The following is a 25956-nucleotide window of genomic DNA, read 5'->3' on the forward strand; positions in this document are numbered from 1 at the left end:
TATAAGCCTTTTGATTTAAATAAGTCAGAAAATGTTTCCTCTCCCCTAGGAGATAAATATGTTTGCTTTGATGGTGACCATGTGACTTAATTTCTTGAACATTTACATATCCTCTGGCATAGGCAATGAGTGTCTGCTGGTGATGGCTTCTTCCTCAAGCTTTGCAGGTACCATCTGACCCTCCCTGCGTCCTCTTTGAGGACAAGGCTTTGCCAAGGAGTTTCCAATCTGCAGACAGAGATGGAGAGATCTGTGTGTGGATCTGTGTGTTGAGACAGGGTTTCTCTGTAGCTTTGGAGACTCTCCTGGAACTCGCTCAGTAGACCAGGCTGACCTCCAACTCACAGAGATCCGCCTGCCTCTGCCTCCCGAGTGCTGGGATTAAAGGCATGCACAAAATTGGTTTCTATGGTGTGATGAAACATCACTGTCAAAAGCCAATTGGGGAGGGCAGGGCTTTATTTGGCTTCTGCTTCCGCATCACAACTCATCTCATCATGGAAGGCAGTCAGGACAGGCACTCATCAGGGCAGGAACCTGGAGGCAGGAGCTAATGCAGAGGCCACAGACTGCTCTCCATGGCTTGCTCAACCTCAACCTGCTCTCTCTCTCTCTCTCTCTCTCTCTCTCTCTCTCTCTCTCTCTCTCTCTCTCTCTCTCTCTCTCTCTCTCTCTCTCTCTCTCTCTCTCTCTCTCTCTCTCTCTCTCTCTCTCTCTCTCTCCCTCTCTCTCTCTGTTTCTTTTGAGACAGGGTTTCTCTGTAAAACAGTCCTGGCTGTCCTGGAACTCACTCTGTAGACCAGGCTGGCCTGGAACTTCAACCTGCTTTCTTATAAAACCCAAGGCCACCAGTCCAGTGATGGCACCATCCCCAATAGACTGTGCCCTCCCATATCAATCACTAATTAAGAGAATGCCTTACAGGCTTGCCTACGGCCTGGTCTTATGGAGACACTTTCTTAATTGAGATTCCCTCTGCTAAGATGACTTTAGCTGTGTCAAGTAGACACAGAAAAGGAAGGTAGGTCCCCTGAATTCCTGAATTCACTTCCTGGTTTTCTTTTTTCTTTTTCTTTTTTGTTTTTTCTCTAGAAGAAGTCTTTATCCTTCCTGGACCGTAATGTTGTATGACTTTTCCTAGGGAGACATGAACAGAATCCTGTGCAGTTCAGACAGGCACAAGCGACAAAGAAAGTATTCCAACCAACTTTAGCTTGGTGAACCAATGATTTTGTTACAGTTACTTAGAGGAGTGTGGGTAACTCAAAGGCAGCTACATCCCAGCTCATTTCAGCATGGATGGATGGGTGGTGATGACTTTCCTACGCTACGTCCCTGGAGCTCTGCTCAGCCTGGGGCAGCCTCTCCTCCAGCAGTTGTTTGTATAAAACTGTGTGTGTGTGTGTGTGTGTGTGTGTGTGTGTGTGTGTGTGTGTGTGTGTGTGTGTGTGTACTTCCTGTATCTTGTAACTTTCTACACTTCAATAGTCTTATGAATCTTCCTCTGTGACCTCTCTAAGAGTGAAGGTTTTTATTAGAAGGAAATAGCTACATAACATGTAGTTTCCTGATTTATTTTATTTTTACTGTATTATTTTTATTTATTTTTTTACTGGTGCTGGAGGGATGATGGTTCACTGATTAAGGATACTTGTTGTTAGAGGATCCAGCACACTTGTTTGGAGCCTCACAACTGCATGTAACTGCGGCTCCAGGGGATCCAACACTCTTTTGAATTGAACACATCATGCACGCATAGATAGTATACTCTCTCTCTCTCTCTCTCTCTCTCTCTCTCTCTCTCTCTCTCTCTCTCTCACACACACACACACACGTGCGCACACACACATATATATGTATTAGTAAGCAACCAAATAAATCAAGTGCATGTGTATGCATATGTGTACGCATGTGTGCATGTGCACGTGTGTGCTGAGAGAGAGGGAAGGAGAGAGAGAGAGATGTGGGGATGGAGCAGACTTGCAATGGTGCCGTGTGCAGAGGCAGAGGCCAGCCTTATAGACCCAGTTCTCACTTTCCACCTTCACTTCATTTCCAGGGATGGGGCTGAGGTGTCAAGGTTAATCTGTCAAGGTCTTTACTCAATGGGCCATCTTTTTAGCTCTAGTTTCCTGATCTAATAAGAAAAGAGCACTATCAGTAGTATCTTGGGAGCTTGAGTGAGAATCGACCTGAGAAAAAGCAGCAGCCTCCTGATATGAAGGAGTCAGCACAGCATTCCCAGCTTGGCAGTGGCGCTCTCCTGTTTAACATAAAAATGTCACAGTATACCTGCTTTCCATAAGGCCACTCTGTATCTTGGGTGGATCAAGACAAAAACAAATCTCTTTGCGACACTGTCAGAATGCATTGTTTAAGCTGTGCACGTGGCTACATGTCTCTATGATGGCTATGAAGACGGTTGCTTCCTTCTCCCACCTTCAAGTGGAATCAAGACAACCAGTCATAGATAGCCAGATGTGGTACACACCTGTAACCCTAGCACGTGGGAGGTAGAGTCAGGATGATCAAGACTTGAAGGTCATCGTTGGTATTTCAAGGACCAGCCTGGTCTTTTTAATGCCCTATCTTTTTGTTGGTGTTGTTTGTTCTTTTTGTTTGTTTTCTTTTTGAGACAGGGTTTCTCTGTGTAGTCCTGGCCAACCTCAAACTCACTCTGTAGACTAACCTGGCCATGGACTCAGAGATCTTCCTGCCTCTGCCTCCTGAGTGCTGGATTAAAGGTGTGTACAACCACCTGCAGGCTAATGCCCTATCTCAATAGAGAGACACCATGGAACTACACTCCTGACCCTGCTCAACCCAAAGGCAGCCCCTGCTCTTTTGCACTGTCCCCAATTACCCAACGCAGTTGCAATATTTCAAGTGTTTTGGATGCTCTCTGCGTTAGGCGAAGATGCCAGCAGAGAGCGTTCTCTCTTGCTGCAGTGAGCTAATGAACTGAACATGTCTTATAAGTGCGCCCCTGGGAGTTTTGTTCAGAACAACAGATCTCACACTGTCACCATCTGTATTCTTTGTCTCATTTTCTTCTTCATAGCTGTGATCACCACCTGATATGTTCCACATCTCATTTTTAGGAACATTATTAGTTGGACACCATCACTGCATGCTGCCCGGGGAGCAGCAAGCATTCCTTTGGTTACTGATAACATTGAGATCCGCACATTGAAAGGACTGTGATGCCTGGCAGGTGCCATGAATGTGCACTTAGAGACAAGTTGCTGCGGACAAAGCAATAGCAGATGGTGACAGCTAAGCCAGTAAGTCACTGGCTTTGTTTTTTTTTTTTTTTTGACGGGGTCAGGAATTTAGCATGTTTCCTTTCATTTGCATGGCTGCATAGCTGTGTCCGTGAACTGCCACCATGAGCAGGCTGCGGCAGACTGAGGCAGCCCATTGTCCGGTGAAATGAGGGTTATGTTGACCATAACTCAGGCAAACTCAAAAACTCCTGTTTTTGCCAACTTAATAGAATTGCAAGAATGGCTTGGCTGGTTGCCTGCGTGGTCTGAATTAGTCTTCATTGGGGAAATTGAATTTTTATATTTGTCCCTTCTCTACTGCTTTTAGAAATTCTTTATTATCGGTATCAACACTTTATGGGTAATGTGTTCACTGATGTAACCCAGACTTGCCTTCAATTTGCTGTGCAGCCTGAGGATGACTTTGAACATCTGAGTCTCCTGTCTACATTGCCCAAGTACTGAGGTCACAGGCCTATGCCACATCTGGTTTATGGGGTTCTGGGGATCTAACCCAGGATTTCACGTGTGCAAGGCAAACATCTACAAACCCATTTTTATTGTCTGCCTTTTGAGTCTGAGCTGAGGCATTTTCCACATGTGATGTCCAAAGCCCTGCTCTTTCATATGCTGCCTTCACCGAATCCTTTAAGCCAGAGAGATGCATATGAGAGCTCTGGGTGGGTCCTGTGAGCTGGGTGTTTTCTACACATGCCCACTAATGCGTTCTACCAGGTATACATGCCCACAGTTTCCACATGTGAGATCAGGTGTCCCCCTTGGGGACAATTGGCTTACCTTGCATTTCCTAACAATGTACTGGAATCAGTCTGGGGCTCAGCCTGTTCTCACAGTGAGGGGATGGATTTGCCAGCCATGTCTCACTGGGGAATGAGTTCCATGGCTGGTTGAGCATGGGAAGTTGCTCTGGGCAGTAAAAACAGTGAAGTTAGTATGCTCAGTGCGGACAAATGTCTGTGAAGGTTCACGCAGGCACAGTTCTTCATGGAATTAGATGTCACAGCTGACATCTTTTAGTGCTCTGAGGCAGTGGAGTGTGTGTGTGTTGTGTGTGTGTGTGTGTGTGTGTGTGTGTGTGATGACAAACCGCAGATTAGCTGTAATTTTTCTTTTTAAAATTTTCATCAGTTACATACATCTGCACAACATATTATGAGCATATTCATCTCACATATGTGTCTTGTCTTCTCCTGATGCTGTTCATTCAGTTCTTCCCAACCGGTCTCTCTCCCTGCCGTGTGTGTGTGTGTGTGTGTGTGTGTGTGTGTGTGTGTGTACAAGCCTGTAAACAGATGAATAGCTACAATTTTTCAGCTCAAACACATGATTTGTTCATTGCTATCAATCCAGTTGGCATTCTGAACTTTTTCTGATTTTGAAAAAGTCTATTTTATTTTTTTCTAAATAAAAGTGTGTGTGTGTGAGAGAGAGAGTGTGCATGTGAGTGTGTGTGTATGTGCACATGTATGACTTCAAAATCAGAAGAACGCTATGTGCAAGTGAGGCATCTTTTGTGGAAGAGACATGCACTGCTCTTTCTGTGTGATTTGTCAGTATGTACTTATAGAAACAGGTATGCCCACCACATTCACAAAACATGTTTGCCCTTTTTCTAACTAAGTAAAGTTTGGCATATCATGTCCAGAGTCTAAACATTGACCTTTTATTTTCTAGACAAAGATGAGGCTTATGCTGAACTTGACAACTGCTGGTTGTCTGGGTACCATTTCCAAGCTTGCTGATAATTATGTTTCAGTTTTTTTTTTTTTTGGTTTTCCAAGATTCAGTATTCATCATTGTTGCCATGGTGATCACCATCAGTTGGTGTTCTTCACTTACCTAAACGTGTTGTCAAATGAATGCTTCCTTCCTTTAAGGGATGGTTGCTGGGTCTCTGTTAGGCTTGTTCTTGCTAACCCTGAGAACATGATTATGTCAGCACCAACTTCTGACTGAGCAATGGATTGTAACTGCAGCTGCTTTTACAGACATTTTCTGAGTACACTAAGAGCTCTTAATGAATGTAGCTGCTTATCATGATGTTTTAATCAACAGAAATATTTACATCTGCTAATTAGGCCCTGGAGTAACGTTTTGGGCCTGTATTGCCAAGTTCATCTGACCCCACTGATCTCATTTCCTGATATTACAATTCTTCTTCCCTTAGGGTTATTTAGACTCCTGAGATCTTGCAAACAAAGCTTTAATTATTAGAATTTCCAGCTTGCAGAAATATCCATGTTAATTGCTTCTTCTGCCAGTATGTGATCCCTGGAGGGGTCGGGATAGTGTTGACTGAGTCCCAGGGAAGGAAGGAAGAAGACACTAGGCCAACTCACTCAGGATGGGGAGTGCAGTCGTCCAGGCTGGGTAGAGTCAGCCAAGACAGCTGGGTGAGCAGGGGAGTGATGGAAGAGATGCTAGGCTGGAACAGAGTCATTCTAGAAGCCTCTCTTCCAGTGGGAAGGGGAGAGAAGAGTGGACTCTTGTTCTGGAAAGGCGCTGGAGGAATGAGATGGTGGGTGACCAGTTGCTACTCTAGCAAACAGGAAGCGAAGCTTTGCTTTTCCTGGATCTTATCAGTGTTCCCCAGTCCAGGGGCTACAGACCCGAGTGCCTGGAGCAGGAGAAATTGTGGTGTTGTCACAGCTTGGTGAAGACAAAGGTGGGTCCTCTTTCTGGTGTCTCATTGGTCTTGGGATGAAGTAGATTTGTCTAACTGTCTGACGCTGGATACAGCTGGGATTGTGCACTGGCATGTGTCCTTAGGGTGACAATGAAAGCCTGGAATGAAAATGGCCCACCACACCCTTAGCCCATTCTTCCCCTAGAGCAGGCCTCTTCTGCAATTTTATTGACCTCAGTTCCCTGGATTCTTTTTTTCTCTCACTTCTGCTGTGATACAGTAAGAGCTCCATGGTGATTCTCCTTGATCCACAAGGCAGTTCTTCTGCCAGCTCTAACTCTTTTCTCCTTATCTAGAAGCTAAATGTATGCCCTGATTTCTTATTAATGCTCCAAGTATTAGCAATTTAAAATTTGTTAGTAACTAGGCAGCATATCCCATTAGGCTAGACTTCATTAAGTCAAGTAACACGGATTTCAGCAATAATATGGAACATTATATATTATTAATGTTATAGTGTATTATAATAATATTATATATTATTGAAAATGTGGAATAAAGGGGGAGGGAAACACAACAGGCCTTTAGTTCAGGTCATTTTGTTAGGGTGAATACTGGAAATATCTTTTTGTCACCTTCCTAGGAAAACGTGTTCTTGTGGGCCCTTTGAGGTTCTAAGATTAAATTTCTCAAAATTCTTTTAGTTGGAGAAAGCAGCTCAGAAAATCTCTTCCCTGAGTTTCCAAGATCACACTCTCCCTAGACTCTGTCTCTGTTTCATCTTCTGCTGGAAGTCCTGTCTGCTAGAGGTCATGTATGGTTATGCGGCTGGGGCCATGGTAAACTCCTTGTTGGGTGCCGGTGGGAGACACTAAGGTTGGTTTTGGACATTCAGTAGAAGTGAATAGGGACTGGTAGTCATCCTACGGGTGATGCCCTGACCAGTTAGTGGGTCAGGATGGTGGGTGAAGAGAGGGGACTCTGGTGTTTCCAATCCGTAGCTAGTTAGTGTAAGAGTCATCTTTTTGACAGAGGAAGGAGACTGCAGGAATGTGAGCTTGACTGAGTTCAGGGTATCATGGGTGGTGAAAAGCTGCATATAGTATATACGGACATCTATTCCAAGGTGTGTGTGTGTGTGTGTGTGTGTGTGTGTGTGTGTGTGTGGCCACAAATGGAACAGGGACAGTAGCTGAAGGGATGTGTAGAAATAGGCTGTGTGTTTTTTAAGGTGGGAGGTTTGATCATATGTGATAATGGAGCCATTCTATGGACTGGGGTTCTAATCTCTGAGAGAGGAGCAGAGTGAGGAAGAAGCCATGTTCCTCATCTTGAATTTGATTCTCATCCTCTCAGATGATGCAGTGGTGATATGACATGCACAAAGCTATCAGATCCAACGCAAGAATCCCCAGTGTCTGATGATGCTCCCTCAACAGGCTGTCCCTCTGAGCCAGGTGCTGGGCCCAAAAGTCAAAGCAACCTGGGGCTGCTGTGCTCCGGGCTGTGCTCCGGGCTGCTGTGCTCCGGGCTGCTGTGCTCCGGGCTGCTGTGCTCCGGGCTACAGTGCTCCGGGCTGCTGTGCTCCAGGCTGCTGTGCTCTGTGCATTAGTGCTCCCTGGCATATTCAGATGAAATCCGAGTTTGTTTCTTTGGATAGAAGTTGCTAAAAATTAAATTAGTGGACAGGGTGGTGAGTTAATTAGGGCATTTTCATAACTCTTTGTTTTTGCTGATCTTCCTTCCCCACACCCCTCCCTCCCTACCCTCTGCCTGCCTCTTTCTGGCCCCCTCCTCTTGGGTATTTTATTACTCTTCATCTTCCCTCATCCCACGAAGCCTCTCCTCCTCCTCCTCTCAGGGGTCTCTTTTCTAGTATGACCCATACTCACTCTCTCTATACACACATATGAAAAATAAAGTTTAGGATCTATATTTGAGGAAACATGTGGCATTTGTTTTTCTGAGTCCAGGTTGCTTTGCCTAATATAATAATTCCCAGTTCTACCCATTTTTCCTCTGCAGTCACCATGATATTCTTCTATATGGCTGTATAAAGTTGCATTGGGTATCTGTGCCACATTTTCTTACCCGTTCTTCTGTTGATAGACATTCAGGCTGGTTCCATTTCCTGGCTGTTGTGAACAGTGTGACTGTAAATATGATGGCCAAGGATTACAGCACCGTTTCTGTTCAAACGCAAATTAGTTTGTGGCATGGGCGTTTTGATATGATGTGGTTTCTAAGATTGTTTCAGTCCTTATTAGTTGGAAATGTACGTTGGAGGGACATGATCCAAAGGACCGTGAAGATTCAAGCAGGAATTTAACAGAGTGACCGCCAATCCTAGTGCTTTAGGGCACCTTGCTGTTGGTCTGTACTCTGCTGCCCTCTTCTGCTCAGAGTCTAAAAGTGCGTGGTAGCACAATAAATGCATGACCCAGAGACACCTATTGGTGGGGTTCAGGATTCAAGCTGAAAATCAGAAAAGCAAAGCAGCCGACCACTACCTCTACCTCAGCTCAGACCAAAGGGGCGATCCTCAGACTGCTCCTGACGTCACTGCTCCTCAGATTCACTCAGACTGCTGTGCTCTCCTCAACATGGCTGGAGACTAATTCTCAGATGAATGCCTCTACCTTTTATACCTCTAAAATCCTGGGATTAAAGCATGAGCTCTGATTCACTCTTTTAGACTGATTCAATCTGGGGTAGCCCTGGGTGGCCTTGAACTGACAGAGATCCGTCTACCTCTTAATCTCGAGTCCTGGATTTAAAGGTGTGTGCTACCAGTGCATAGCTTCTGTAGCTGCTGGGACTAAAGGTGTGCGTCACCACTGCCTGATTGCTATAGCATGAGGCTAACTTTGCTTTCTGAGTCCTCAGGCAAGCTTTAATAAATCATAAATGATATATTACCATAGTGTGTTTAAATTAGAACAATCTTGTTTTACACGTCTATCCCAGTTCCCCCTCCCTCCCCTCCTTCCCTGCCTCCCACCGACCCCCTATCCCACCCCCTTTCTGCTCCCCAGGGAGGGTGAGACCTTCCATGGGGGATCTTCAAAGTATATCATATCATTTGGAGCAGATCCTAGGCCCTCCCCCGTGTGTCTAGGCTGAGAGAGCATCCCTCCATGTGGAGTGGGCTCCCAAAATCCATTTGTTTACTGGGGATAAATACTGATCCACTATCAGAGGCTTTATAGATTTCCCAGACCTCCAAACTGACACCCACGTTCAGGGGATCTGGAAAAGTCCTATGTTGGTTTCCAGCTATCAGTCTGGGGTCCATGAACTACCCTTTGTTCAGATCAGCTGTTTCTCTGGGTTTCTCCAGCCTGGTCTTGACCCCTTTGCTTTTCACTCCTCCCTCTCTGTCACTGGATTCCAGGAGTTCAGCACAGTCTTTAGCTGCAGGTGTCTTCCTCTGCTTCCATCAGCTACAGGATGAAGGCTCTAGGATGATATATAAGGTAGTCATCAATCTCATTATTGGGGAAGGGCATTTAAGGTAGCCTCTCCACTATTGCTTAGATTGTTAATTGGTGTCAACCTTGTAGATCTCTGGACATTTCCCTAGTGCCAGATTTCTCTTCAAACCTATAATGGCTCCCTCTATTATGCTATCTTTTACCTTGTTCTCCTCTATTCTTCCCCTGACTCAATCTTCCTGCTCCCTCATGTCCTCCTCTCCCCACTTTTTCCTAACTTCCTATCCCCTCCCTGCATGCTCCTAATTAGCTCAGAAGATCTTGTCCCTTTCCCCTTCTCTGGGGGACCATCTATGTCTCTCTTAGGACCCTCCTTGTTTCCTAACTTCTCTGGCGGTTTGGATTGTAGACTGGTAATCATTTGCTCTATGTCTAAAGTCCATATATGAGTGAGTACATACCGTGTTCATTGTTTTGTGACTGACCCATTCAGGATGGTTTCTTTTAGTTACATTCATTTACCTGCAAATTTCAAGATTCCATTGTTTTTTTTCCCCACTGAGTAGTACTCCATTGTGTAAATGTACCACATTTACTTTATCCATTCTCCAGTTGAGGGCATCTAGGTCACTTCCAGGTTCTGCCTATTACTAGTAATGCTGCTATGAACATAGTTGAACAGATGTCCTTGTTGTAAGAATGTACATCCTTTGTGTATATGCCTAAGAGTGGAAAAGCTGGATCTTGTGGCAGACTGATTCCCATTTCCCTGAGGAACCACCATACTGATTTCCAAAGTGGCTGTACTGACTTTGCACTCCCACAAGCAGTGGAGGAGTGTTCCCCTTTCTCCACATCCTCTCCAGCATAGACTGTCATTGGTGCTTTTGATTTTAGTCATTCTTACATGAGCAAGATGGTATCTCAACGTTTTTTACTTTATTTTATTTATCTATTAAGTTGTTTGTATGCTTGTTTGGTTTGTTTTATTTTTGTGTTTTTTTTGAGCTGGGGTCTTCCTTGCTGTACAGTACAGTAGAAGGTTGCTGGAATGTCCTATCCTCCTGAGTGCTGGGATTACAGTCATTTATGTAACTCACGACAGATTGCATAACTATGGTAGTGCAGAGTGGAGGCTAATTGATACAAAAACAAAGATATCTCTTGAGGGCGAGGTATGCAGCTCAGTTGACAGAGTAGCGACTGCATGAAGCCCTGGCTTTGGTCCCCAGCCCTGTGTTAATCAGGCATGCTGGTACATACTTGTAATCCTAACATTTGGGATCTGGAAGTGGGAGGGTCAGAAGTTCAAAGTCATCCCAAGCTACTGAGGTTTTGGTTGTGAGGCTTTGGCGGCACAAGTGTGGTCATTTGATGTTTATACATCTAGTACAGACCCTCTGGGTTAAAAGCAGGACACTCTGGTATGGCTGGAAAGGGGGACATAGACACAAACAAACCAGTCAGTTAATCACGCGGTGTGTGGCTATCTCTCAGCATCCTATCGAGCAGAGGGCCTGGACCGGCCCAGCAAGAACATGGCCCAGAACAGTGAGCTTAGATAAACTTGGAGATGTGGGTTGGAGCTGGGCTGGGGTGGGGTCTTTCTCCTTGTTTCCCATCTTTGGAAGCAGTGTGTCCTTATTCACTGTCACTCCAGAGGGGGTGTTCACAAGGCAGGTGAGGATGGACTTCTGGGTCAGCACACGTGTGTTTAACGTGAAGAAGTGTGTGGTGGAGGTCTGACTTGATGGTGAGGCAGGAAGTGTTCCAAAGCAAAGAATTAAGTACCTGTTGAAATTAAACAAACAAACAAACAAACCAAACCACACACTGCGTACCCTTGAGTGGAACAAAGCTGTTTATATGGTAAAGTGAAGGGCAGCTTTGAAGAGGTCTGAGAGGACCTGAGTTCAAATCCCTGGCACCCACATAAAATCTGAGCATGACTGCGCACCTATAATTGCTGTGTTGGAGAATGAAGGCAGGTGGGTACCAGCTAGCCAACCCCTGGCTGAAACTTCAGGTTCAGTGAGAGATCCTGCTTCATTAAGTAAGGTGGAGGGGGAGAGGGAGGGAGGGAGGGGAATGAATCAGTGTCCTCATGTGTGCATGGGTATCACACACATATGTACCTGTGTACCACTTCTCACAAAATAGATAGATAGATAGATAGATAGATAGATAATAAAATGATTACTAAGGAAACCCTGAGTGTAGAAGCTGGAATCTTCAACACACTGGTCCTTCTCAGCAACGGTTGGAGTTGCAGGTGGGAAAAGCTGAGCTATGAAGAGAAAAGAGCAGCATATTATGTTTTAGACTGGCCCATGCAACCATTTAAAAATGATGTGATGTTCTGAGAACATATCCAGGACATCAAACATAATACAATATCAAATAAAAGTCTGAGTGTCCCGAACACTTAATCTGGTCTCTACTGGCCCAGTGGGGCTACACTTTGGAATTGGAAGTTCACATCTAATTTTTGACAGGAATATCAATTTTATTTTGATGTATTTAATTGGCCAGATATTTTTAATGCCAATCATTTGTCAGGAAATATTTGCAAATATTTTTGAAGGGAACATTTTTTTCTCAACAATTACCTAGTAAATATGATGACTGTAGATACTCCATCTGGCGATTCCAAGCTCTGACAATATTTTGTTTTCCTTTCCTTCCCAACTAGAATTTGTAGCCTAAATTATTCTGTTGTTTCTTTCAGGCTGCATCTGTCTCTTGTGTGTAGGGTGGGCAGAGCTGCGTTGGGGGTCTGAAACCGTGGTTTCTTCCTGGCCAGGTTAGTTTAGGAGACCATGATTTTTAGCATCTAGGATGGGGGCCTGCAGGACACCCACTGGGATTTACAGGACCTCAGGACAAGAAACTGGGCCCGGAACACATGGTAGTGACAGAAACAGAATTTATACTAAGGGAAAAAAGCACGTTAGAGGATGGAAATGCCCACATTGGGTAAGGGTCACAAGGTCCCTGGCTCCCGTGACAGGCAGTTAGGGACCTTCTGGTTGGTGCTCTTCCCCAGATGGTAGGCGCGTTGTGGGGGGGGATTCCCAGGCTTTCCATCCCTCATTGTTTCCATTCTTATGTCAGTCTTGACCCAGACTCAGCAACTAAGACACTTGCAAGTTGTAGAGATGTCAGTTCACTGGTGGAACCACACGTGTGAAAACATGACATCACCAGGATCTCCCTCTACCGTCTCCTTTGGAGCCTCCAATGAAAGAATTTTGAGGCTGTGCTGTGGTGATATATTATTTATGACTTACTAAAGCTTGCCTGAAGGATCACAATGCAAAGCCAGCCACAGCCATGGAAGCTAGCCAGTGGTGGCACACAGCTTTAATCCCAGGACTCAGGAGACAGAGGCAGATGGATCTCAATGAGTTCAAGGCCACCCAGGGCTACACAAGAGTGAATCAGTCTGAAAGATTAACAGAGCTCACGGCTTTAATCCCAGCACTAGAGAGTATATAAGGAGCTGGGTGCAGTCTCAGAGGGCAGTCTAGGATTCTGAGACTGGTGGAGAGCAGTGCAGCCTGGAGACACAATCTGAGGTTCAGTGAATCGCCCCTTTGGTCTGAACATCGGTAGAGGTGAGAACTCTCTAGTGGCTGGCTGCTTTGCTTCTCTGATCTTCAGCTTGAACCCCGATGTTTGTCTCTGGGCTTTTATTGTTCTGTTACACTATTCAGAGTACAGTGTGGAGATGGTAGTGTGTATTACAGTGAGGGTGGAACACTTTCAGGGGACAGTGCACAAAGGGAGCGCTCTGTGTTAGACACTTCCAAGTGAGCAGAGTAGACAGACAATGGCCAAACAGACTACTGTGAGGACCTGTGTTACCTACATCTTAGGCAGGCTTTATCCTGTTTCTAAATTCTCTAGAGTAGGCAGCTTTCCATGGAGGGTTTTCCTGTCCAGGTGATTGACAGGCCCATGGATGAATTCTGGGAGGTCATAATAGTATTTTCTTATCCTTTATCAGGAAGCTTGCATCTAGACAGTGATTTTACAATCTTCTGGGTAGTCCAGAAAGTCATGCCTCTACCTGAGGCTAGAGAGTGCACTCAGAGTCCATTCTTTCCATCTGTAGTCACAATTCTGCTATTTTAGTTTCACGTCTAACGGGAGTTTCTACAAGGGAGGGGTGAGTGTGAGCTGCAGATAAACTGGGCGTTCTTGTGGATGTGGTAGCAACAGTGAGTTTCTTGGATAAAACTACCGTGTTTTACCCAGTAAGATTTTTATCCATGGCTTGAATAACAGTTATGCTTGTCATCTGACCTTGTCCACTGGCTTCTGTGGTGTGCTATGGGCAGTTGATTGTGCCAGACTTTTCCTTTTGGGCCACCAACCAGCTCTCAAATCATGGCACAGAGACTTACTAGTTTTGAATGCTCAGCCTTAGCTCTTTTCTTGCTAGCTCTTATAAACTTAACCTGTTTCTCTTTATCTACCTTTGCCTCAGGGCTTATTACCTTTTTTCTGTGTGTCTTTCACTGCTTCTCTGTGTCTGTCTGGTTGGTGCATGCCTGGCTTCTTGTCCTAGATGTGGCCCTCCTGCTCTCCTCCTTACCTCATTCTTCTTGTTCTTCTCTTGGGCCTAGATTTCTCCTCCTGTTTATTCTTTCTGCTTGGCAGTCACGCCTAATCATCTCTCTGCCCAGCGATTGGCTGTTCAGCTCTTTATTAGACCAATCAGGTGCCTTAGGCAGTCAAGGTGAAATGAATGCAACAGGCTTTACATAGTTAAACAAATGCATCATAAACAAAAAAGCTACACACCTTTACACAGTTAAAGTAATATTCTGCAGCATAAGCAAATGTAACACACCTTTGCCTAGTTAAAATAATATTCTACAACAGTTGACCTTTGGTTTTACATAGGTGTATGCTTACTAATATTGAAGGAGGCCAGAGTTTGATTTTGTGTCTGGTTACCTTAAATTTCCCCCAAACGGAATCAGCTTCTATTGTATGGGAGTACCATGCATCTTAAACTTGTAGGAAGATAGTACTGGGTTTGAACACTCATCATTTGTGCCATGTAGCACAGATGTGTCCAGTAGGCCCCTGTGAGTTGGGCACCATGCTGGACAGTACAGATGGAAACTATTTCTATTGGGCACCTCTGCATTATAACAAGGATCAGTGGTGCTTTGAGCATAAACTAACATATAAGAACAAGAAAATGTCTTGAGGGATAATGAGATGGCTCAGTGGGTAAAGGTGCTTGCCATGCAAACCAATAACCTGAGTTCAATTCCCAGGACACACATGGAGAGTGCTGGACTCCAGCCTACACATATGATGTGGCACACACTCCGCCCCACTTTAAATAAACAAATGGTTGTGAGCGGTTGCACTGAGGTTCGCCTGGGTGTGGCTGTACCGGGATACCCTGGAAGTTTCTTTGGGTTGTGGCTGCTTTGACCTGGCTGCACATACACACAGTCTCAATATCCCTTCTTTGTTTCTATCATAGTTTTGATGGTTTGGATGTTTTGATTCCTTCTAGGTTCAGCGAAATGAAGACAAGTCTACCACCTTGAAGCTGGCTGATTTTGGCCTGGCCAAACATGTGGTGAGGCCTATATTTACTGTGTGTGGGACGCCCACATATGTAGCTCCTGAAATTCTTTCTGAGAAAGGTAAATGTTTCCCTTTGCTCTTTGGTACTCAAGCTCAGCAACCAACAAATGCCTTGCTTAAAAAAAATCTCAGGAAGTTGACTGGAACTCATCCTTGCTAAAAAAACTGTGTGTGTGTGTGTGTGTGTGTGTGTGCATGTGCGTGTGTGTGTGTGTGTGGTGTGTGTGTGCATGTGTGTGTGCATGTGTGTGTGTGTGTGGTGTGTGTGTGCATGTGCGTGTGTGTGTGTGTGTGTGTGTGGTATGTGTGTGGTGTGTGTGTGTATGTGTGTGTGTGTGCGTGTGTGGTGTGTGTGCGTGTGCGTGTGTGTGTGCGTGTGTGGTGTGTGTGTGCATGTGCGTGTGTGTGTGCGTGCGTGCGTGCGTGTGTGTGTGTGTGTGTGTAGGCAGGACATTGAGATAAAAGACAGAGAACTGGGAGAGGAAAGGAAATCTGCCCAGAGAAGGCCATTTATACCCAGGTCTACCGCTAGGGGAGAAAATGGAAACATTTCTTGTGCTGAAAGTTTAAAAATTTCTTGGCTAGCTTCCATGTAAAGGCGAAAGAGATCTCATTTCAAACTTCATGAATATTTATTCCTCATTTGTGAGGATCAGAGGAACTACTTTGGCAACGTGCTTTATAAAGCATATAAACAGAAAATATATGGAAGATAGCTCAGCAGTTGCTGCACTGTGGTGAATGTACCTGCTGCCTGAGAGAGGCTCTGGGAGGGCTGACAGCTTGGCCATAGGTGGAAGGCATGGGTAGTTCCTCATCAACACAGGCACCGGAAGCTGTGATGAGGAGACAGAGTGGAAGGCATGGGTAGTTCCTCATCAACACAGGCACCTGGAAGCTGTGATGAGGAGACAGAGCATGTGTGAGGCTAGTGGGTGGATACTTGAGAAGACTAGTCTTATGGAATACAGAGAGTTAAATGACAGGTGTCATGGCCACTGTACTGTGATTACAGTGGTACAAGAGAGCACCAAAAGACACAGGACATTTTAATGGAGGAAAAGACGAATCAGATGGGAGACAAAGCAAATTATCATAAGCTTATGGGGAAAGCATACCAACATAGATCCACATCAGTGTAGACACATCAGTGTAGATACATCAGTATAGAGACATCAGTGTAGAGACATCAGTATAGACTACATCAGTATAGAGACATCAGTGTAGATACATCAGTATAGACTACTTCAGTATAGAGACATCAGTGTAGAGACATCAGTATAGACTACTTCAGTATAGAGATACCATAATAGAGACATCAGTGTAGAGACATCAGAATAGAGCTATCAGTATAGAGACATCAAAATAGAGACATTAGTGTAGAGACATCAGAATGAGACATTAGTATAGAGATGTCAGAATGGAGACATCAACGTAGACACATTAGTATAGAGATATCAGCATAGAGACATCGGTGTAGAGACATTAGTATATATAGAGATATCAGTATAGACCCATACTGTTGTCCCATTGGCAAGGATGGGAAGTCCTAGATAAATGTGTCACGTTGGGACTCTTTAATCTGATGGCTGAACTGGTGATCTGGTGGCTCTGCAGCAATGCCCAGGACAAGGACAGGTAATCTCAGACAAGCTGTGGGTCCTGCTTGCAGGAGGGAACACAGTCAGTAGAAGGCCGGGATACATGAAAGATGGAACCGGATTACGATAAAACAAGTTTGAGAGGCAAGGGGAAGTTTGAAGAGAGCGTGGGGTAGAAGAATCCGTTCTGGATCATTAATAGTGCTTGAGAACTGAACATCGTTGAGCTCGCCCCAAAGGGGCATCAGGGACTTTTTATTCACTTTAGTTCCTTATTGATTTGTGTCTTGTTAAGCCTACTCTGAGGCCTAGTAATGAACTTCTAATGTCCATTTAAAGCTACCAGTTGTGTTCATTTCCTAAAGGTGAGAAGTCAGAAAGTGCTTGAAAAATATGTACACGCCCATTTGTGGGAGGATGCTAGGTGAGGGGCATAAAAGCCTCAGCTGTTCTAGTTCCATTCTGTTCCTGTGACAAACACCATGACCAAAGAAGCCACTTAGGCAAGGAGCAGGCTTATTTCATCTTGCACTTCCAGGTCACAGTCAGTCACTTAGGGAAGTCGGGGTGGGCCCACATGGCAGGAACCTGAAGGCAGGCTTCTTGCTATTCCAACCAGGGATCATATTCCAATCAGGGAATACAGTAGAAACAAAGGAAGAATGACGCTTGATGGCTTGTTCACAGGCTCACGTTTAACTAGCTTTCTTATTCAGCTCAAGCATAGGGATGGTGCTGCCCATAGCGGCCCTTTTACCTACATCAACTAATAAACAAGACCATTCTCTATTACTCACAGGCTCCCATTCAGCCGGGACTCCCTTCCCAGGGGATTCAAGGCTATGTAAAAGTTGACAGTTAGTGCTAACTAGGACAATTACTTTGTATATCTTGTTTCCAGTAAGTTACCTTACATTATAATCTGTTGGGGAAATCCTGTTATTTGCCTGTGCATTTGTCAATAAAGTACTGTCTGGCCAATAGAAAACCTAGATAGGAGGGACTAGGAGTCGAGGAGGATTCTGGGAAGGGGAAACACAAGAGAGTCAACATGTGACGCCATGGGGGTAGGACGCCGGGAACTATTCTCCGGTAAGAAACATTAGATTAACAATTATGGGGTAATTACTTAAGGCAGAGCTAGCCAGTAAGGGACAAGCAAGGCCAACAGCTTCATAATTAATATAGCCTCCTGTGTGCTTATTTGGGACTCATGTGGATCTAGAACCAGGCTGGCGCTGCAGAGCCCAGGCGACTGGCGGGGGATAAACCAAAGCGGCTAGCAAAAGAAAAAGCTTCTCTTAACAATAATCAACTACCATATTTGTTATTTTTCTTTTTGCTATGACAAAATATACGACAAAGGCCACTTAAGGGCAGCAGGGTTTGTTGTTGTTGTGGTTGCACAGCTCAAGAGAGAGAGTTTATCACGTTTGACCTGCCTGACTGGGTTTCCTGTCTGTGTGTTCTGGCAGGTTACGGCCTGGAGGTGGACATGTGGGCTGCAGGCGTGATTCTCTACATCCTCCTGTGTGGCTTCCCCCCTTTCAGAAGCCCCGAGAGGGACCAGGATGAGCTCTTCAACATCATCCAACTGGGCCAGTTCGAGTTCCTTGCCCCTTACTGGGACAACATCTCTGATGGTGAGATTTGGGGTTCCCTGTGATGGGAAGGATGGTTGTGGGCCTCTTCCTGCTCTTTCAGAGAGTGGCCTGGAGTGGTGCTCAGAGGTGTTGGTGAAACATGGAGTGGTGTGTTAACTGTCTGCATACACAGATGAGACTCAGAGGATTCTCAGTTTAGATGTGACCTTCCAGTGTGTGGATCCTCCTGGGATCTGGAAGGGGTGTGTTATGTTAACTTTTCCTGGGAAAGATGTTGTCCTGAGCATGCTGTCTCCTTCCACAAAGGCAGAATTTACTGAGTAACAAGAAACTCACAAAACAATTTTAATGGTAGCAATTTGCCAGATTGGTATTTGGGCCAAGGTTAACACAGGTTCTTTTATTCCAGTTTTGATTACTAATATTAACTCTCATATCATATATTACAGGATAAACATACATACACACATGTACACACACATGTACACACACACACACACACATGCATGCATACACACATTCTACCGAATACATACAAAAGGTTAAAAAGGGTTGCAGCAGAATTTCAAGAGGTTCCAGAAGCGGCAGATAGAAATGTAAGTAGACTGTGTATTGATAAGATAAGGAGCCCAAACTGGACACAGTCACAAGGCTGCCATTGTCAGGCTGTGTCACTCACTGCCATTGTCACTCACCGGGTTTGAAAATGAAGTGGCAGCATTGAGTCTGGCTAAGAGGTTAAAATAACCCTCCTGCTTTAGCTTAACCTGGTCTCTAATGCTCGAGGTTATGTGTGGTTGGAACAGGTCTGGGATGTTTCCATCTCCTGTCTTTCTGTTCTGAACAAGGAAAGCTTGTTAGCATTCCCACACACTGATGTGGATTGCGGGCTGCCACTTCATGGCTCAGAAGGAAAGAACACTGTAAAGCCACCTGGATTCACCACTCTCTCCCCAATTTCTCCCCTCCCACAGCTGCCAAAGATCTGGTGAGACATTTGCTGGTGGTGGACCCCAAGAAACGGTACACAGCCCACCAGGTCCTTCAGCATCCCTGGATTGAGATGGCTGGGCATCCCAGCACGGTGAACTCACAGAAGGATGGATCCTCCAGCAGCGACAGTCGATCCCAGAGCCAGCACAAGAAGGTTGCAGAGCAGGTGTCATAATCTCTCTGGGTGATCTAGCCAGCCTGCTTTCCCCGAGGACACAGAAAAGGTGGGAGTCTGCAGGAAGACCATGCAAGGCGCTTCTCCATGACCAGAGGAAGAGAAGAGACACCTGGAACATTTTAAAGAGTGTTTGAAAAACAAGCACTAATGCTAAATGCTCTATGATATTTTTTAGATTTGTATATTTAAAGTCTTTAATACTTTTTGGGTAAGAATTTCCATGAATGAGGAATTTTGATAATAACAAGGAATTCCGTTTCCTCCTGGTAGTCAAGTTCACAGTGGGCTGCACGCATATATGCTCTCCCTTGCTTGAGCTTCCCGTACAATGAATGGGGTGAATCCTGGCTTTTCTTGCTCACCAAACATACTGTGAGCAACAGAGGAAGAGTTGCCCTGTTCAGGGGTGGGGAGAGATGGTGAGCACAGTTCAACACAGCTGTGTTTTAACCTTTGACAGTTGTGGTAAAATCTTGTTTCATCTCAGAACAGCAAAGAGACCAATAAGTATGCTTCTATGAGCTGAAATTCCATGAAAAAAACCACTTTTTTGGGGGGAAGTGTCTGCAGCTGACTGGTTAGAACTTCATGATTATGGAGAATTGGAATGTATAGATTGAAAGCCAAAAAATTATCTTGGGTTATCTTTAGTCCTCTTAATAGTCATGTATCACCAAATTGTGTATCCAACCTAACAGATACAGCTGTTAGAATGCATTAACTCAGCCAGCTGCTAGCTTCTACTAACCCTAAAGCTAAGCATTCAGAGCCTACAGAAAGATGTCCCTGCTTTGCCATAAGCCACCTACCTAATTCCATCGCCAGGATAGTTGGTAAATTCATTGATTTGTGACTTGTTTTATTTGGTGATAATAATAAAAAATCATGTAACCATTTCCAGGATGGGATGTGTCATTTAGGACAACATGAATGCATGTTGCCAGGCCATGATCACTCACACTGGCTTAGAATAAATAATTTATTATTCTTTTTGGAGCAAGAGCTGTGTGTTTTGTTTGTCAATTCTCATCCCACTTGACAGATGAAAAAATTTAGGAGGGGCCTGATTTGTTCAACATTATTTCGTTCACAAAAAATCTGAGCTGTTCTTGTTCCTAGCTTCTGTTCTTGTTGCAATACTTTCACTGTGGAGTTGAAGCATTGATTCCCGCTAGGTAGAGAAGCGAGAAATTGAGAGAGGTACTGTCCCATTACCAAGAGGTGCGGGCTCCCACTGAAGGGCTTTTGATAGTTCTAGTACCCATGCTTCTTATGTCATGGAGATGGCTGGGCTGTGGTCTGTGACATGGGCAGATGCATGTAGAGGAAGATAATTGTTCTCTTGCTCACCACAGTCAAATGTAGCAGGTGGTATGTATTCCTGTGTACGCACAGGTGCACAGGTATGTGGGGGCCTGAGGACACCCTTGGGTGCTGTCCCTTAGGCACCATCCATCCCGTGTTTTGAGCCACTGATGTGGATGTCACCAAATAGCCTAGGCTGGCTAGTTAGTGAGCCCCAGATATCCACCTGTCACTGCCTCCCTAGCACGGGGATTACAACACTCCATCATGCCCAGCTTCTGCATGGGCTCTGGGCTTTGTATTTAGGATCTCATGCTTGTAAGGTAAGAGCTTTACAGACCAAATCATCTTAGGCCCTCCGTAGGAAATACATTGAACTCTGTGGTGAAGGAGGCATGGTCAAAAGACTTGAAAAACCACAACAGAATTACCACTGGCATACAGCACAGATATCTTGCACTATTGTTTCTGTAGCTCTGTGGGGCTCCGTTCTTCACTTTCCAGCTGTGGCCCCTGGCTGGTCCCCACTCTTGTACTCATGAAGACGAGAAGCAAAAAAATTTTTTTAAAAACAATACAAAACTAGAGGAGCATCCTTCCCTCGAATTGATCAGTGAGCCTGGTTCTATTAGCAGACACCAAAGCCAAACCTCGGCCTCAAGAGGGGGATTCTTGTTGCTGTGTCCCTGGCTTCAGGCCTTCCCTCCTTTCCCCTCCCCCTCTCCTCCCCTTCTCTCCTCTGCTCTCCTCTCCCTTCCCCTCCTCTCCCCTCCCCTCTCCTTGTCTCCTCTCCCCTCCTCACCTCTCCCCTCCTTCTCTTCTCTTTCTTCCCCTCCTCTCCCCTCCTTTCCTCTCCTCTTCCTCTACCTCCTCCTCTTCCTTCTCCCCTCTTTTCTTTCTCTCCTGCCGCCTTTCTCTTCATATCTCCTCCTCTTCCTCCCCTTTTCTTGTCACCTTTCTTCCTTCAGTGTCTCTGTCTTTCTTCCTGTCCTTTAGAGACAAGGTCCCTACTCTGTATCCCATGCTGGCTTGGAACTTACTATATAGCCCAGGCTGGCCTACCACACACGATGACCCTAGTGTCTCAGTTTCTCCATGCTGGGATTACAGGCACCGGGTCCTCTCCTCGCAAAAGCAGGACCTGCAGGTATCCTCTTGGACACGCATCCCCCCATACTTGCTTTTCAAGGTGCTTGTCTGACCATGTGTCCAGGTATGCTGCTTCTCTCTGGGAATAGCAGCTTTCTGAGCCTAGTGGCCAACTGCTTTGGGTGGGCACCCATAACCCTCCCTCCCCTTACACCGCAGGACAGACTTCATCCAGGACATCCTCACTTGAGTGTCACCTTGAAATGGCAGTTTGTAGGGTGTGACCCAGAATGAGTAACAGAAACCAGGGTAAAATTTGGGGTGTGGAAGTAGGAATACCAGTCATTTCCTTCCCACCGCATCCCCCCATCTCCCTCCCCTGATGGAGAGTGTCCATGCCTTGTGAACTGCTGTTCGCACCAGACCCGGCTAGCTGCACTGAAGGTGGGCATTTGACATATCCAGCTAGGTGAAGGTTCTTTCCCAGAATTTATCAGCAGAGGTCCTAGCCTCTATCTCTGTGGAAACCACGTAAACATTGGGGAACCTGGAACTGGTGGCTCAAGGACATCCATATGACTCAGTCTCAACCAACCCACCCACCTGTAGAGAGAAGACTTCTCCTTGCCAGCCACTTTGGTTTTTAACCTCGCCAGTCACCTGGGCTTTGCTGTGTTGTAGTCCCCAAATAACACACAAGACGCTGTATTAATTATGAAGCTGTTGGCCTTGCTTGTTTCTTACTGGCTATCTCTGACTTAAGTATTTACCCCATAACTGCCAATCTAAGTATTTCTCTTACCGGAGAAAAGGGTCTGGGCTTCTTACCCCTATGGCGGTTACATCTTGACTCCCTGTGTTTCTCCTACCCAGAGTCCTCCTGGACTCCTAGTCCCACCTATCTTGCTTCCCTATTGGTCAACAGTGCTTTATTGACATGTACACAGAACTTCTCCATCATCTCTTTTCTGTCTAAACAAAGAGAAAGGTCTTAACTTTAACATAGTCAAATTATATATAACAGAACAGTTATCAAGTAAGAACACAGTTACAATAACTTGTCTATCAAAATTTAGCAAGATTTAAAGAAACTATCATCCATTCCATCCTTGTGAGTTCAAAGTTCTATATGCAGCTTATCTTTTATCATAACTAAGGAAAACTATGATGATAACTATCTGTCTTCAACTCCATCAAAGACCACAGATGGATAATACAAAAACACTAGGATTGACAGAGACATCTTGCTGCCTGGACAGTCACCCAAAGTTTCTCTGTAATGTTGGGGCATCCATCTTCAGCCCATAGGCCACAGTGTGTCTGGAAGACTTCTCAGCAAAGCAGGAAGTCTCAAACTGTCCATTTGCATTGGCAGTCTGTCAGTCATTTTTCTGTGTCCTGCAGAAAGTCTCGTAGACTCTTCCATGAAGCAGGAACCCTGAAGAACTATTTGAGTTCAGCAGTCACTTTCCTGTGGGTCCTGTATATCCAGTTTATACAGCAACAGTCCAGCAGTCTAGGCGAGAACAGTTTCTTGCCCAAATGGCTAATCTTGCCATGTTGAAAGCAAACTCCATAATGAGTTTCTTCGATGCCCATCTTTCTCTCAGATGTAATTGATGATGCCAGGAGCAGACATATCTCATTGTCAAGAAAAACCCTGAAATTTTTAAATGCCATTTTCTGAAGGTCTTTGAAAGGTTTGAAGACTATCTATCTCAAATATATCTTTGTATATCTAGAAAACCTAACTTACCTAACTATAAGATCTGATTATTATAAGTAACTATCTATAGTCTGTATTTAATTATGTATTATTTTTTAAAAGATCAGTGTAAGCACAATACTTAATCAAGAGGAGAAATATACATATCACAAAATTGACCTTGAATTTGTATCAATAAATGAAAAACCGTACCAATACAAAGTACTCATTTCCATACCATAATCCCATTTTTCCTTTAAAAGGAGATTGGTTGTAATCATTAACCAATTATAAGCAACCCCATTCAAACGAAAACAAAGATTTATAAACAATATGGGGATTTGGACATCTGTCGCTCATTCCAAACTGCTTTGTGCTGGAAGGGGGCACTGTTCATACTATGGGGATCATGACTCAGAAACTACTATAAGTCCTTATTTTCGGGGTCTGTAAGGGTGTATCATCTTAGCTGTCTCAATTGTGGGAACACCTGGCCCACTGCTTCTGGGGGTCTTGGTTCATCAAACCACAGAAGCCTGGAAGGAATCCTCAGCTTTTCATTTTCTGTGGAAACATAAACAAAAACTCTTTTCCCAAGTAACATATCCTTATACTTAAATTTTGAAGTCAAGGCATTTTCAAAAGATATAAGTTGAATTAATTCAGTGGCATTTATAATCAAGTGTACTTTAGTAGTTGTTTCTTCCTTAGCAATCAAAAAACTGAAAAACACAATAGCATACAGTATCCAGACTTTCTGTATATTTTCCATCTTTATGTGCCTTATTTATATATTATTATTACTTTATTTCTTTTACATTTATTTCTTTATTTATTTTTCTGAGACAGGGTTTCTCTGGAAATCTGCCTGCCTCGGCCTCTGCTGTGAATACTACCAGCTTGTGCCACCACAGCTGGCTTCTCTATTTATTTACCACTATGCCGTTTCTTTTTCTCTCTCAATCTTGCGTATATTTTTAAACACACTGTAAACCTTTAGAGGCTTTTCTTCATCCAAGTCTGACTTTACTGTAAATCTTTATGTTTTTCTGGCCATGTGTGTGTCTTATCTGATAAAACCGTGGCTGTTTAAACTGCAGTTTTTCCAAGATGGCGGGCGTAAGCGTGATTCCAGCTCACTGTCTCAGTCTATGGTGACATCCAGCAAAGGCTGCCAGCTTAGAGATGTAGTCTCTACCATTTCCAGCTGTACTTACACACCTTTTAATTGTTAGCAGAGCCTCTTAAAAGAACATTGCTTTTTTTTTTTTTTTTGCTTATGCTGAGTCAGGAAGACTCCCTTAAGCAAAACCACGTGAGTCTCTGCTTGTTGCTAGCAAAACAGAGCCCACCTGAGATAATGCTGCCACCAAGTACCCATGCTTTTCTCCGTTCTTTTGTTTCTAAAACTCCTTTAAAGCTTTTGTCGTTCTACGTGGAAATTCAATGATCTCACTCCTGATCACCATTTGTAGAGAGAAGCCTTTTCCTTGCCAGCCACTTTGGTTTTTTCCCCCCTGCCAGTCACCTGGGCTCTGCTGTGTTGTAGTACCCAAATAGCACACAAGACACTGTATTAATTATGAAGCTGTTGGCCTTGCTTGTTTCTTACTGTCTATCTCTGATTTAAGTATTTATCCCATAATTGTTAATCTAAGTATTTCTCTTACCGGAGAAAAGGGTCTGGGCTCCTTACCCCTATGGCGGTTACATCTTGACTCCCTGTGTTTCTCCTACCCAGAGTCCTCCTGGACTCCTAGTCCCACCTATCTTGCTTCCCTATTGGTCAACAGTGCTTTATTGACATATACACAGAACTTCTCCCTTACCACCCACCTACCAACCAACCAATTTGAGTCTGTAGAAGAGTGTATGGTTTATCTGCATCTCTGCCCACCTTCCTATCCTTGCTCCAGATTCCTCTAGCTTCTGGGAGAGGAGACCTCTCCTTCATGCCATAATTAGGTAGTCATGTGATTTGCCTTAGCTGATGGCGTTCGAGTATCTAAGCCAGTGACCCACGGTTGTGGGTTTATTTGTCTGTTCAGCTTGGCCCCAGGGCTTCTGCGACCTGTCACACTAAGAGCATTCCCAGGGAATTCCTGGTTAAAGAAGACAGACCCATGGAAGAGACTGGAAGCTGGCCCATACGCAGGAATAGAGTGGCCCTGTCTGACCTTCCGAACCACGGAGAACAACAGATGGTTGTAATTGGGAGCTGTGGAAACTTGGGAGTTGTTTGTCATGAGACACATCATAACCAACCCAAACCACACCAATGGTGAGTCATGTATGCACTCCCTTTAGGGGAAGAAAGGTCTCGTGGCCTGTTTATGATGATCAATGTTGGTTGCCGATGACCAGAATCTGGACTCATCTGGAGACGGATCTCTGGGCGTTTCTGTGGGTGGATTGTCTCTATGTTGATTGAAGTGGATAGATCTGTCCACTGTGGGCTGCACTACTTTCCTGGTTGGGATCCTGGGATGTAAAAGAGGGAAAAAGAGACCTGAGAGGC

At 44.7% G+C, this 25956-nt stretch overlaps 1 protein-coding gene across 1 annotated transcript in view; it reads left to right on the plus strand.

Annotated features, from left to right (window-relative positions):
* Dclk3 (doublecortin like kinase 3) overlaps window positions 1–20339 on the plus strand; it is a 49677-nt gene extending 29338 nt beyond the window's left edge. The window contains exons 3-5 of the mRNA XM_040740074.1: window positions 14890–15022; window positions 18040–18207; window positions 19143–20339. Of these exons, the coding sequence (XP_040596008.1) occupies window positions 14890–15022; window positions 18040–18207; window positions 19143–19336 (495 nt within the window). The 3' untranslated portion in view covers window positions 19337–20339. The remainder of the gene's footprint in view (window positions 1–14889; window positions 15023–18039; window positions 18208–19142) is intronic.
* Window positions 20340–25956: the final 5617 nt, after the last annotated feature.

This window comes from Mesocricetus auratus, unplaced genomic scaffold, assembly GCF_017639785.1.
Source record: "Mesocricetus auratus isolate SY011 unplaced genomic scaffold, BCM_Maur_2.0 Super-Scaffold_100691, whole genome shotgun sequence".
Classification (NCBI taxonomy): Eukaryota; Metazoa; Chordata; class Mammalia; order Rodentia; family Cricetidae; genus Mesocricetus; species Mesocricetus auratus.